Source organism: Microtus ochrogaster, chromosome 6 (genome assembly GCF_000317375.1).
Source record: "Microtus ochrogaster isolate Prairie Vole_2 chromosome 6, MicOch1.0, whole genome shotgun sequence".
In the NCBI taxonomy this organism is placed as follows: domain Eukaryota; kingdom Metazoa; phylum Chordata; class Mammalia; order Rodentia; family Cricetidae; genus Microtus; species Microtus ochrogaster.
Window position 1 is genome coordinate 66,291,814 of NC_022013.1, and position 14,475 is coordinate 66,306,288.

At 43.2% G+C, this 14,475-nt stretch overlaps 1 protein-coding gene across 4 annotated transcripts in view; it reads left to right on the plus strand.

Annotated features, from left to right (window-relative positions):
* Cacna1d (calcium voltage-gated channel subunit alpha1 D) overlaps nt 1–14,475 on the plus strand; it is a 307,540-nt gene that overhangs the window by 151,677 nt on the left and 141,388 nt on the right. For all 4 annotated transcript variants that reach the window (XM_026779996.1, XM_026779998.1, XM_026779995.1 and 1 more), the window contains exon 4: nt 5,659–5,798. In XM_026779996.1, the coding sequence (XP_026635797.1) occupies nt 5,659–5,798 (140 nt within the window). The remainder of the gene's footprint in view (nt 1–5,658; nt 5,799–14,475) is intronic.

Below are 14,475 nucleotides of genomic sequence, written 5' to 3' on the forward strand. Positions count from 1 at the left end.
AGAGACAGAGAGAGAGAGACAGAGAGAGAGACAGAGAGAGACAGAGAGAGAGAGAGAGAGGGAGAGAGAGAGAGAGAGAGAGAGAGATATTCATAGTCGGGGGGCGGGGAGATGGAGCCTGGTGTCCTCAGAACCCATCCTGTGACACACTTTTCCAACAAAGACCTACCTCTTACTCTTAATCCTTTCAGGTAGTGCCACTCCTTGGTGACTAAGCATATAAAATTTATGGGCCTAAGGGTCATTCTTATTCAAGCCAGTTGTGGGATAATTTTTTTGTGTGTGTGTGAAGATGTGTCTCTGCCAAGGCACCTTCTGATTGGTTTAATAAAGAGCTGAATGGCCAATAGGTGGCAGGAGAAGATAGGCGGGACTTCTGGAGAGAGGAACTCAGGGGATCTGGCTTGACAAATGCCCCAAGACGCTGGGGAAACACGATGTGCAGTGTGTCGGAGAGCCACGTGGCAGAATGTAAGTTAATATAAACAGGTTAATTCAAGTTTTAAGAGCTAGTTGGGAACAAGCCTAAGCTAAGGCCAAGCTTGTGTAAGTAATAAGAAATTTCTATGACATTATTTGGGAGCTGGCTGTCCAAAGAAAGTCTGACAACTTTCAAACCACCACAAGATAAGATGAAATCAGACTTTATTCAGCAATTTGGCTGTTTTACTCCAGACTTGTTCTAGGAAGAATTTATAATAACTTAGATACATTTTTTTCTTTGTTGATACATATCCTGGGATCACAGATTATCCTGTTTTTATAGTTTTCTTCCCATTTGGTTGTATTGCTTTATTCTTCTCTCTCTTCCTTCACCATTTTCTGTCAACACCTGTGAGCGTTTTATGCATGCTGTGTGTAGTAGTGGGTGCTAAAGTTACAGAGGCAGAGAGGAATGATCCTTAAAAACAGGGGCACTGGTTGCGCACACAAAGAGGCACATGGAACGGCTTCTCACACTCCAGGAAAACCTCTCAAAGAAAAGGGCCACGTGAGTGGATGAGCAAAGCCAAGAGGTGAATGTTACTGGCCTGTATCAGTCTCCATTACCCTGTCAGCGAGCTGGGGACTCAGGGTTAGATGCTAAGCTACACTATGGAGGAACCAGCTCATGTTGGACATATGCATGTATGGACAGATAGATGCACACATGGACAGATGGATGGATAGGCTGACAGATGGACGAATACTGATACCACAGCACACAGCACAAGGACCCTGGAGAAAAGAACCAAGTATTCTGGAATCTCCCAGTCCCTGCTAGTTGTTGGTTTGGGTTTCCTAAAGGCCTTTTTAAGGTTAAGTGGCTTGGAGACTGGAAATTAGTTCAGAAGCTTGACTTAGAGACTGTCCTACTGTTAAAAATCTGCTTAGGAAGGGTAAACCAGGTACCAGAGTTAGATTTGAGGGTTGAGAAATGGCTGGTGGATAAGGTGCTTGCTGAGTAATCAGGAGGACCTGACGCTGATCCCCAGAGCCCATGTGAAGACTCTGGGCATGTTGCTATGCACTTGTGAGCCCAGAACTAGGTGGACTGAGATAGTCGGGTCCCTGGTGTTCTCTGACTAGCAAGTACAGTTGGTGTGCTCCAGGCAAACCATAAGACAAGGCCGATAGCTCCTGAGGAAGAGTGACACCTGAGGTTGAGCTCTGTGTTCCACACGTGTGTGCATGTACATATGCACCTGTAGTCACATGCTCCTGGAAGAAACCCCCAATCCTCATACTAAAAGAAAACACAAAACTAGATTCGAGCCTTTATTTCTCTGATAGCTTAAAGTCTCATGGGAGACTTGGGCCTTAGAGTGGTTTCAGGTGATATCTTTCAAGAGGACAGTTTGACTGGCTCTACCTACTCGGGACCTCCTGTCAGAGAGAAGAAATCCCTGCGGGGGATGGCTGAGTCATCTAGCCTTGCTGTGCTTGGCAGATAGCGGGGGTGGAGTCATGCAATCTTCCTGTTTAGGTTGTGGGGGTCACTTTTTGGATGCAACCTTGGCCTAGGCTTTGTAGGGAAGGGTTATCATTTCAAGTCTAGGGGGTTCTCTCCTATCCTTTGTCGGCTTCCCCTGTCTTCTCTTTGCCATGGCTCCAGCTTCAGTGCTCCCATCTGTCTCTGCTACAAACCTCTGTGCCCCTGTGCTAGAGGTCACCTGACTTCTCTGCCTCCAGACTCTTTCCACGCTGTCTGGCTCCCTTCTTACCTTCCTATTCAAATCTGCTCTCTTTCTTCAAATGAGCAATCTTTTTTAAATAGGTAACTATCAAACTTCCTCAGTTTTTGTTTTGCCAAAATAATAATAAGTAATAATAATACTCAGTTTGTTTAATGTAGAGGTACCCTTGTCTCTCAGAAGTCTTTTATAATGTCAGAATTGAAGACTGGATGTCACTGGCTTATAGGTGCCACTGGCTTATAGGTCAACTGGTCTACCAGGCTGTGCTTGTTCATTTGGATTTGGCAGAATCTCTGTAACAAAGAACCATATTATAGCTAGCTTCTATTTCTTACAACTTGTTCCATCAAGCAATTCACTAAAGATTTTGAAAAGAGGAGCCAACATCTTTTTAAAAAGGAGGATGAGGAGAAGAAGGGAGGGATATAAAAAAGTCCTTCAACCAGTCAGTTACACGAATGGCCCTCATTATTGTGGCACAATTACTTATAAATAAAAGGCAGAGGGAAAAGCAAATGTGTTTGGTAGGTGTACTCTCTGTTCTCTGTCGTGTTTTTCTGCTCTGAAGTATGGCACCATCTTGACGTAGGGATGTAACCACTATGAATATTGATGGCATGGCAGCCAAAACTTTTTTTTTTCTGTCTGGCCTACTAAATAAAGCAGAGAAGATGAAAGGGAAGGAATTGTCAAGCCAGTGTGCTGTTTTTAGATTATCTCGTTCTCTTAGAACTAGTAGTCTTGGAAGCATATTGACGATGTACATTTGGTGGTCAGGGCAGCTCTGAGCACAGCAGGTGAGTATTTTCAGAGACTGGGGCCTCTGGTTAAAGTCACAGATTCTTGTCTGTGAGCTTTCAGAGGTCACATTCCTCCCTGACTCTCTACACAGTGCCCTGTGCAGAGTCCAGCTCTGACCCTCACTGTATTCATTGTATTGTATGGGAGGTTGTGTGGCGTGTCTTCTATGAGGACATCCACCTAGGACGTGGAGAGGATAGGGTAGGGAAACTGCAGGTCCACATGTGGCCTGTGGTGGTGCATGTGCCACTCTGTGGTGTCTTCAGGGCTGCCTAGCCCAGAGGAGCTGACTGTAGAAAGGAAGGAAGGGGAGGCATGGGAAGGGTGACCAAAACGTTGAGGGAGGGGTATACAGGATGAGCCAGCTGAGAACTTAACCTGTTCAGAGGGCCGGAAGTTATGAATGGGTGTGAGTTAGGGCTTTGACATCATAAACTTACTGAGTCTGACCATCTCAAAAGAGAGTTTCGTAGACTGATAACAGTCTAAGATGATGTTCCAGGGATCCAAAGAGCACTGGAGGCAGGTTTAGAAGTGATGGGCACCAGGACTGATTAGGTAGAGCAGTGGGTGGGGAGGCTTGATGGCAAGCCTCATGACCTGGTAGGAGGAGTGAATTGATGCCTGCTGACTTTCCATTGGCCTCCACATACATATGTACACACATGTGTACACACTCACACACTCACACGTGGGCAGGGGGAAGTGAACAGCCAAGAATGGTCTAGGGTTAGAGAAGCCAAAGCTGATCAGTTGGGGTTCATGTAACCAGTAAGGGGTCAACAGGGTGGGCACTATCCTGACGCTTAGGCTGCAGTTGGAGAGTGCCCTGAGGGAAGGTATGGGTGGACAAACCATGAGAGAATTCTGTCCTGGGGCAGCACAGACGGGATCCAGCTGTCTGGCAGCAGAGGCCTGCAGCCTAGGGTGAAGCTGAGGCACTGAAGTGCAGAAGAGCACTGCAGCCACTGCAGGCACATGTGTGCAGAAATGCATAGATATGTAACACTTTCAGGAAGGCAGGCCGGTAGGACTTATCCTGAAATGCATATTTTAAAAGATGATTTCCAAAATAAGAAGTTTCCATGCAGAAGCATTTCTTATAAGGCATAAATTAGCATTTATAAATACACGTCTGCAATAGTGGTCACGTGTGACAGCAGTGTCTGCCTTCCCCTGTGTGAGCAGCCGGAAGGGCACAGGCAGGCGCTGTGGCTGAGACCTTCAGCTTCCACACAGATGGTGAAGTATTCTCCCGCTAACTCGTGATTTCAGAGGCTCTCTGTGTACATGCCTGAAACTCCGCGTCTTCCACTAGACCAAAGTTTTCAAGAGTACGGCCAGAGTCGGGCTGTTTTTCTAATCCTGGCTCCTTCTGTGGTGGCTGTGATGTGAAGGAAGAGCTCCCTGTTTCCAAATTTGTTGGAGCCTCCTGTATACTACAGAGTAAAGTCCATGGTTCTAGGGATTGGGCTTCTGAGGATGATAGCAGCAGAGGGCTATAGAGCCCACAGAGAAAAGTTCTCCTTGATTTTTTGTTTGTTTGATTGTTTTGTTGAGTAGGTTAAAACTAGAAAATGTTGCTTGATTACATGTGGCCCTGTCCATCTTGGTTTCTATCCAAATTGGGGCTGTATAAAGAAAACATTTATAGGCAGAGGGCTGGCATCGTTTAGGCCTGATGACTGAGGTCATGTGGGTTGGAATCACAGAGGTTCTAGCCATCAGGCAATAATGCTACAGAGGTGTGTGGCAGTGGGATGGGAGTGGCCACGGGTACTAAGAAGTGTAATGATCTGTCCTGTCTCTTTAAGAGACAAGCCCCACCCCCACCCCTGTAGAAGAGGCAGGCAGATCTTCCTTCCTGATGGCTGCCTGAGTTTTTTCCTTTTCCCTCTCCCTCTTGAAGAGGAAGCTTCTGCCTCTCTGTCTCTCTCTCTCTCTCTCTCTGTGCCTCTCTGCTCATCTCTCCTTCTCCCCACCCCACGGCTTGTCTCTTAAAGAGACAGGACAGATCCTTACAAGAAGGAGGCAAAGCTGTATCCCAGAGGCTGCTTGAGGGTCCATCAGTGGTTTCAATCAGGAAGGGGAGGTGTGTCAGTCACTAGGCAGTGTCTTCTGTGTCTGAGCTCACTGCCTTTCACCCTATGGGTGAAAGCAGTAAAATTTAGACTAGAATAGGTACTTGTCCAAGGTCACCTTGCCACACAGTGACAAAACTGACTTGGATTTGAGGTGTCAGAGGAAACCCCACAAAGAAATAAGGGTTAATTTTATTACATCTTTGTTTTTTCCAGAGGGAATTCTGTTCAAAGTCATTGTTGAGATGTTTGCTCATCCTTGTGCTTTTCTGGGCCTGATCTGGAAACCTCGGGGGAAACGTGTTGTGTTGTGCAAATGTGTGCAAATAGAAAACGTGCCCATTATAGCCTAGGCAGACTCATTGCACATGCATCAGGGCAGGTGGCAAAATGCAATAATGCAGCCTGAATGATAGGGTTTAACACGTAGCTGCTCATGAGAAATTCAGCATTCAAATGAAAATGCTTTCCCAGCCCAGGTGCAGGGCAGCGGATTCGGTTCTCATAATAGAATTATCGTCTCTTAGAGGCAGATTCTGATCATTGCTTCTCTCTTTCATTCCCCCTTTCACCCTTGGTGCATTTGTTTCTCTTTACAGGAAAAAGTAGAATATGCCTTCCTGATTATTTTTACAGTGGAGACATTTCTGAAGATTATAGCGTATGGATTGTTGCTGCACCCTAACGCTTACGTTAGGAATGGATGGAATTTACTGGATTTTGTTATAGTAATAGTAGGGTAAGTCCCTCTTGCATTGGGGAAATGGTGGGGACTGGGTGGTAAAGAGTATGCGACCTTCTTGGGGAAGATAATTGTTCTTGGGCTCAGTGATGGCACCAGTCCTGTCTGGAGTTTCTTGTTGGCTGGATGTTTTCATGCTGACAGAGCTGCTGTCAATCCCTGGGCAGAGTCAGGTGTGAAGATCTCTCCTGACTGGTGGCGTGGATGAGGAAGTCTAATGCTAATGAGAGATGATTCACCTCCCAGGGCCTTGAATCTCCACAAATAGACCCTCCCTGCGGGTGGGTGGAGGCAAGTGAGCACAGCTCCTGAAACTGCGCCCTCCTAGTTAAAAACATGGGCATCATATGACAAAGCTTCCTGGCAGCGGGGTCCTTGACTGTCTAATACCCCTTGAACTAAGCTGTTATGCTTTTATGCTGACTTGTGGAAGAAACAACTCTGTCGTGCCCCTTTCCCATTCTAAATAACAAAAGTGTCTGAGTACTGTCACCTGGCTGCCATAAAATAGAAAACTAAGCAATGCAGAGAACCAGATGTTCTTTCAAACCCTGTTAAGAGGAAGACGCTGGTAGGTTTAGTTAAAGGAGAATGTTGGGGAGAAAAATAGAGGTCTGTGTTGTTCTGTTCCTTCCGCACCTGGCAATGTTGCCAGCAGAGGAGACACGAATCAGGTCTCTGCAGCCAGTCACCAAGGAAGACATGACAGCCCCGCTCTGGGGCTGCGTTCCCTTGCTGTTCTATGAGTTACTCCTAGAATTATGCTGGTGTCCACCAAGAGTGCTTTTAAAGATGTATTTATTTTTACTTTGTGTATATGAGTCTCTCACCTGCATGTATGTCTGTGTACCACACGCATGTCTAGTGCCCACGAGAGCTAGGAGAGGGCCTCGTGTCCCTCAAAGTGGAGTAACAGATGGTGTTGAGCCACTGTGGGGCGCTGGGAATCAAACACAGGTCCTCCGCGAGAGCAAACGCTATTCTTAACTGCTGAGCCCTCTCGCTATTACGAGAGAGCTTTTAAAATCATCCCTCCATTTTCCTGTCAGGGACTTTACTCAGCTATCTTTCACAGTTGAACAAGCTGAATTATCTTTTAGATTATCTGTTTGCATCATGATTCCTCTGGTTTTTCATTGGAGATGACTTTTTCTGCCTCTTTGAAGAGCAGCTTAAGTTTGGAGATGTCCTTTTACACTAGGAAGTGAAGATGGGACCCAAAGCGGTAGCCCATTGGATGGTTAAACTTATCACCAAGAAAGTTAGCTTTTGCAAAACCTCCCATCATACATTGGCATCTAAGCTGCATTGCAGAGATAATGCGCCTAAAATAAGCAGGTAGCAGATAGGCATGAAGGCAAATATCTCCTTTTACTTGGTACACCTGTCAGGGAATCATAAGGGAGCCTGGGAGGTCTCTTGGTTCAGTAAGAATCGTGTGCCTTTCCTGCCACTGAACTGTTATTCAACTAGAGAATGGAGATGCTAAGCTTCATATCTTGTGTTCCCAACCTACGATCACCTCGGCTTTTTATTTATTATTTATTTTTCTGATGGAACAATTTCCCACAACAGCACTCCACAGGAACAGGGAACCAAGTTTAGGATATAAAGCTTCAGGAGCCCCGAGAAACATAAAGCGGAGAGGGAGACAGCCAGTCAGAGAGCACCCGAGAGAGCTCTGTGCCTGCGCCTGGGGGTCTTCTGAAGTTTGGGCCACATTCCACGAAGTCAAGCAAAGAAGGTGGTTAGGGAAAAGAGAAAGACAGGGAGCAGAAACTATAAAATAAGTAATAGCCATAGCTTGCCTAAGAATGAAAGATGCTTGTCATCCAAATACCCAGAATAAATTACTGCACTGGGGGTAGACACCCCAGAAGAACCATTAGTAGTGGAATTAACCTAGATCTAGGGTCAAGTTTGGCAAACTGTGGCCATGGGATCAAACCCTCGTCCATACCGCCTGCTTTTATAAATAAAGTTTTATTGTAACGTAGTCAGCTTATTTGTTGACGTCATTGAGTTGAGGTCTATAAAGCCTTAAAATATTTACTGTCCAGTCCTTTACAGAAAAACTCTGTTACCCCCTGCTCTAGAATAAAGACTCCTTGAAGCTTGGATGGCAGTGTTTGAGAAGGAGGCTGAAGGGGAAAGAACTGATTAGCATGTAACTTAATTACCTGAAAAACAAAACAAGACTTTTCAAAGGACAGATAAAATCTAAATACTTAGATGATCATTCTAAGTGTCTCACCTGCAGTCAGGTAATACTAGATATATCTTCATACAGTGTGACCGCTAACAGGAGGAGAGTCTGTGACCAAAACCAGACCCAGAAACTACAGACATGACAGCAGGGGACTTTCTAAGGGTGTAAAACAGCAACTATGATTATGTTTATGGACTTAAGGTTATACATGACTACAGTGGAGAAAGATGAACAATAAAAGAAAGAAAACATGGAACTTCAAGTTGTGAAAAGTACGTTTGAAATGAAAAGTTCCCAAGATTGGCTCACGAGTGTATTAGGCAATATCAGAGACCAAAAAAACCAATCAATCAATCAGGAAACTTAAAGATATATCACTAACAATAATAATTAAGGGAAAATGAATACTACCTTACTAACTTGTGAATTATCACATATTCTAACATGTTGTATTTGGAGTCTCAGAAGAGGAGAAATACTGGAGACATGTCTCAATAGTTAAGAGCCTTTGCTGTTCTTGCAGAGGACCTGTGTTTGGTTCCTAGAGCCCACATGCCAGCTCTGTAATCCCAGATCTAGGGGATCCAATGCCCTCTCCTGGTGTCCCTGGAAACCTACATGCATATAGTGCACATAAAATTCATACAGGTACATACACATAATAAATACATCAGTAAATCATTTTTAAAAGGGAGACAGAGGAAAAAGAAAATCCTTGAGGTCATAATTCTAAATGTTCCAAATATCAGATGAACTCAGATGTTGAAGATGCGCTGCAAAACTTGATTAAAAACCCACAGAGGAAAGCACATCGTAACAATGGTCAAAATGCTAAGAAATAAAAGGCAAAGAGAATCTGGAAACAGAAGAAAAGACATCTCAAGTCCAAGCCAGAAGCAGTAGATGCATCCTCAGAGTTTTGGGGGAAATGTCAATTTAGGGTTCTCATCCAGTAAAGTTCCACCAGAACCCAAGTCAAAATAGAAACCTTTCAAGACAAACCAAAGCTGAGACTTCATTACTGACAGACTTATACCTCCAAAAATGCCGAAAGACAGCTTTTCAGGCTGGAAAAAAATGACTTCAGGTAGAAATGAAGATCCACACGAAAAAATGAGGAGTTTCAGATAGCGCGAATGTAAAGACACTCGTTCTCATTTTAATACCTCTTTAAAGGTGGCTGTCTGAACAGATCCAGTAACAGCATACTGTGCCACTTATACCTTTGGTAGCTCTGAAATCTGACAGTAGCACCAGGGGCAGAAAGATCATTGTGGGCTGTTGTCAAGTGTGTAGACAGTACCTAGAATGAGAAGATGCTATTTTGTTGTTGTTGTTGTTTTTGTCTGTGTTTCTTTTTTGTTTTTTGTTTTTCTTTTTGGAACTCTAGGTTTTTTATTTAACAACAACAACACAACAACAACAAAAAGCTCAAACAAAATATATTCTTAACCTGGCACAAATTCATAACATTGTATTTTCTGATGTGAACTGTCAAAGAAATGGCTACCACTGGTTATTATTCAATCACAATAAAACTCCAAGAAAACACAACAAAAACTCCGTGAAATGTATGGTTTATTGGCATCTCTTCTGTTATGTTAGTTAAAAAGGCACTTAAGTATTTGCTGAGTGGCAGACATGATGTCATGTACCTGAAGCCCCAGCTACTACTTAGGAGGCTGAGGCAAGAGAATCATCTGAGCCCAGAAGTTCCAGTCCAATCTGGGCAATCTAACGAGATTTCCTCTCAAAAAGAGTAAAACAGGGGCTGCAGAGATGGTACAAGAGCTCATTGCACTGTCTGCTCTTCCAGAGAACTTAGGCTCAATTCCCAGAACCTACATGGCTGTCCCAACCATATATATTGTGTGTATTTATATACATACACACATACATATTGTGTACATACACACAAAATATATCTATATTTATATTCTATATCTATATAGATAGATGTAATTTAAAAAGTAAAACAGGAGGCAGGAGAGATGACTCAGCATTCAGGAATATTTGATGCTGAGAAGATACTGTTTAAAGACAGATCATGAGCAATTCAAGTGTAGATAGTAAACCTTGGAGCCTAGATTGGCAAACTACCCCAGGATCTAGAGTCAGACATCTCTACTTTAAGTCTGCTTCTCCACATGAGTTAGGCATCTTGCTACCTACTTTTGGCAAATAAGGTTTTATGTGTGGCTGTTTGGTCTACTTGATTCATTACATCAGAGATGCTGCAACCTGCAGATCTTCTGTTTCCGTAGATGAGCCACGAGAAACACAGAGCTTGAATTATTAATAGTAAGGCAACAGGGAAGACTAAGGGCAATAGAAGGAAACACAACAGCAAAAATTTCAACTCAGAAAAAAAGTAGAGATAAAGAAAAAACAGAAAGCAAATATGGAAGGTTTAGCACAGCAGTGACCCAGTTAACACCATGTGTTTCTCAGATTGCCATATGTAAAAACAAGACAACTGTCTAATGTATATCTTTGACCTTCTCAATGCAAAGACAAATAATTTGTGAACAAAAGGACAGAAGAGGCATCAAGAGGGTCTCTAATCAATATCTAACAAAGTAGACTTTAGAAAAGGGTTATTGGGCACACAGAGAGAGATTTCATAATAATGAAAGGTATTTATCAAGATGATAAAAGAATCCTCATTGCTCAAATGTCTGGTGTAGTAATAGGAGCGGTGGGCTGCGTCCCCGGCACCCGGCCGCCCCCACGGCTAGCTTTACCCGAAATAATTACACGGACATTGCATTCTTTTAAACACTGCTTGGCCCTTTAGCTCTAGCCCTTACTGGCTAATTCTCGCACCTGGACTAGCCCATTTCTTATAATCTGTTGTAGCCCACGAGGTGGCTTACCAGAGAGCTTCTAGCCTACATCCATCCTGGGTCAGAGCTTCATCGCGTGTGTCTGCCTGGGAGAGGGGAGGATGGCGTCTCTGCTCCAGACAGCAGAGCTGTCAAGTCTGAGCTCACTTCCTCTTCATCCCAGCATTCTGTTCTGTTTACTCCACCCACCTATGTTCTAAGCTATGAGCCCAAGCAGTTTGTTTATTACTTAACCAATGAAATCAACAGATTGGTATATGACACTCCCACATCAGACTGGTAACAGAGCTTTAACATACCAAAACAGAACAGTAGCTGTTAGAGCTGAAGAAGGAGTGGAAAGGTGTGGGTCCCATTGTGTACCCCAGTTCTCTGTACTGGAGTGTGGCGAGAACCTGTAGACAGGCACACATGAACATTACCACTAACCACCTTGACCCTTTCAAAGAACTCTCCACCAATAAAAGTAGAATACATACTCTTTTCACATGCATATGCCATCTTCCCCAAGAGAAGGAACACAAAATAAATCTCAGCAAATTTAAGACTAAAAAAATTGTAGAGAATCAAGTTCTCTGAGTGAATATAGCAATGTTTCTGGATTAAAAAGTCACTATAAAAAGCAGAGGAACTTCTGAATACTAGCCATGGGCAATTAGAAAACAAAAGTATTAAATGTTCCTATTTACAGTGGCACTAAAATGGAACATTTAGGTATGAATAGCTCACTAAAATGGCAGAGTCTTTGTGGGAGGAGCCAAAGATGAGCTGAAGAAGTTGAGTGTGGTGCCACGCTCACGTGTTAGAGGAGCTGGTGATCTTAGGGCTTCCGTTGCTTTCCAAATCAAGGTATGGAATGAATACTAACCTAAGTACTAGCAGGCTTTGGGGAAATTGGCAAGATTTTTGTAGCATCTGTGTGGAAATTAGACAGACTCTAAACTGGCCAAAGAAATCTTTAAAGGAAAAGATGAAAGCTGATCTTACAGTGTGCTCTAATGTTATTGGAGTCAAGATAGTGCAATATTGATGTTAGGAGTTGACACAAAGATCAATGGAATCAAAGGGGGGGCATCCAGAAATAGACGTGTGTAAGCCATCAATTGATTTTGGAAAAAGATGCCTTAATAAAGCAATGACATGACAAGTTTGTTTCCAGTAGTGCTGGGACAACTCGTCAACGTGAAAGACCAGTCTTGCCTCCAACCATGTTGAATGCTGCTTCACGTGGACCAGAGACAGACATATTTAAAGCTATAAAATTCCAAGGAGAAAATACTGCAGAAAACTTCTGTGATTCCCAGGCAGGCAAAGATTTCTAAGGCAAAAATAAAATAAAATGAAATAAAAAAATTCTAAGGCATAGGTGCTGATAGTGAACTCCTTAAATCTCTGCACAAGTGGAGAAGGCTGAGGAACTCACTCAAGGTCTTCCTCAGCTATGTAGTGAATCCGAGGCCAGCCTGGGACACATGAGATCCTGTCTCAAAAGACAAACAGGCCAAAAGCAGCACCCATTGAAGAGACAATGAAAAGATTAACTTTACCAAAGTTTAAAACTTTTCTTCAAAAGCCAGTGTGAAGAAAATAAATGAAAAAAAAAGCAGTTCATGGAGGGCAAAAAATGTATATAATGTATACTCACAGAGGGTTAAAAATGTATATAATGTATATTCACAGAGGGCAAAATGCATGTAATGTATACACACAGAGAGTGAAAATGTATATAATGTATACTCACACAGGGTAAAAATGTATCTAATGTATACTCGCAGAGAGTAAAATGTATATAATGTATACTCACACAGGGTAAAAATGTATATGATGTCTATTCACAGAGAATGAAAATGTATATAATGTATATTCACAGAGGATAAAAATGTATATAATGTATATTCACAGAGGGTAAAAAAGTGTATACCCAGGACTTGATCAGATGTATACATTTAGCATGTATAAAGGCCTATTCAAGAAGATAGCACACTACATAATAGACAAAATATCTGAATGGATCTTCATTAAAAAATATGTGATTGGCCAAGTAACCCTTGAATATTGTTAGTAATTAAAGAAATGCTAATTAAAACCACAGTAACAGCACTGTGTTCCTACTGGGACAACTGGGTGTAAAGAGATCAAATGGTAGCCAACACGTGGAAACAGTAAAACCACTCAGAAAGATCCCCCCCCACACTTCCTTCCAGCATTATAAACATTTACCACGTGACTTTATTACTAGCTTTCTGGTATTTATCCAAGGAAATAAAGACATGTGGCCACAGGAAGACTTTATTCAAAATAGAGGAAAACTGAAAATAGCTTAATACCACAGAACAGGTAAATTGATAAAAATCATCATGGTGTGTTTACTTAATTGAATATTTTATTTAACAGTAAAAGAAACTTATAAATGTAATAGCTTGGGTGAATTTTTAAAAATATGATAAGCAAAAAAGTGTGCCATGTGGTTCCTTTATATTTTCCTAAAAAGGGTACCACCTCTGTAGGGGACTGGCCCTTCAGTGGGAGCCATGCTCAGGGAGGGGGAAGACTTGAGAGGCCAGAGTCCTCTGTCTTGTCTCTTACATCTTACACGGTTGTCATAACTCAGCTAATTTAGGCCTGAAGCAGGTGCGTTTCTCATGTAAACTAAGCTGTGGTAAAGTTGATTGTAAGATAAAATAATTAAGGTACAGCTAGACTTAATGGTATTTCATTAGTATAAAAAAATTCACGGATTGTTTTTCTATAAAATAGTAATCCAGTTCCTACCACAATGAAAAAAAACACAAAGTAGAATTCTTGATAAATTATGATTGGTTGTGACAAGAGCAGAAGAAAAATTATAGAAAAGGAGCAATGATGATGTCTTTGAATCAAATTTCCCACATTGCTGCTTCCTCCTTCTGTTCAGGTGCTGACATGCATGGCGCTTTGTTGTTATTGATAGGAGTGGGAGAGAAACAGACTGTAGAATCTGAGATCAGGGAGGGCAGAGCTCTGAGATTCTGAAGTTTTCTCATTTTACTGAGAGGGAAACTGAGCCCTGAAGAAGAGAGCTTCATAGCTCATGCCAGCTACAAGTGGCAGCGGGCTTCCCTCTGCCTCGGCCTCTTTAGTAGCAGAGACACTAGTCACCTGTTTTCATGAACGCTGTTGAAGAACGGAGTGTAATGACTCTAATGTTCATATTGCAAAACTCCAGTGCATGGGATCAGTCCTCAGTCACCCCGTATGGGGAGCACTCCTCAGTCACCCCGTATGGGGAGCACTCTTCAGTCACCCTGTGTAGGGAGCACTCCTCACCCCATGCTGGGGAGCATTCCTCAGCCACCATGTGGGGAGCATTCCTCAGCCACCCCATGCGGGGAACAGTCTTCAGGCACCCCATCTGAGGAGCACTCCTCAGTTACCCCATTCTGGGAGCACTCCTCAGTCACCCCATGCTGGGGAGCACTTCTCAGTCACCCTGTGCTGGGGAGCAGGCCTCAGGCACCCGTGCAGGGAGCACGTCTCAGTCACCCTGTGCTGGGGAGCACTCTTCAGCCACCTCGTGTAGGGAGCACTCCTCAGCCACCCGTGCAGGGAGCACTCCTCAGTCACCCTGTGCTGGGGAGCA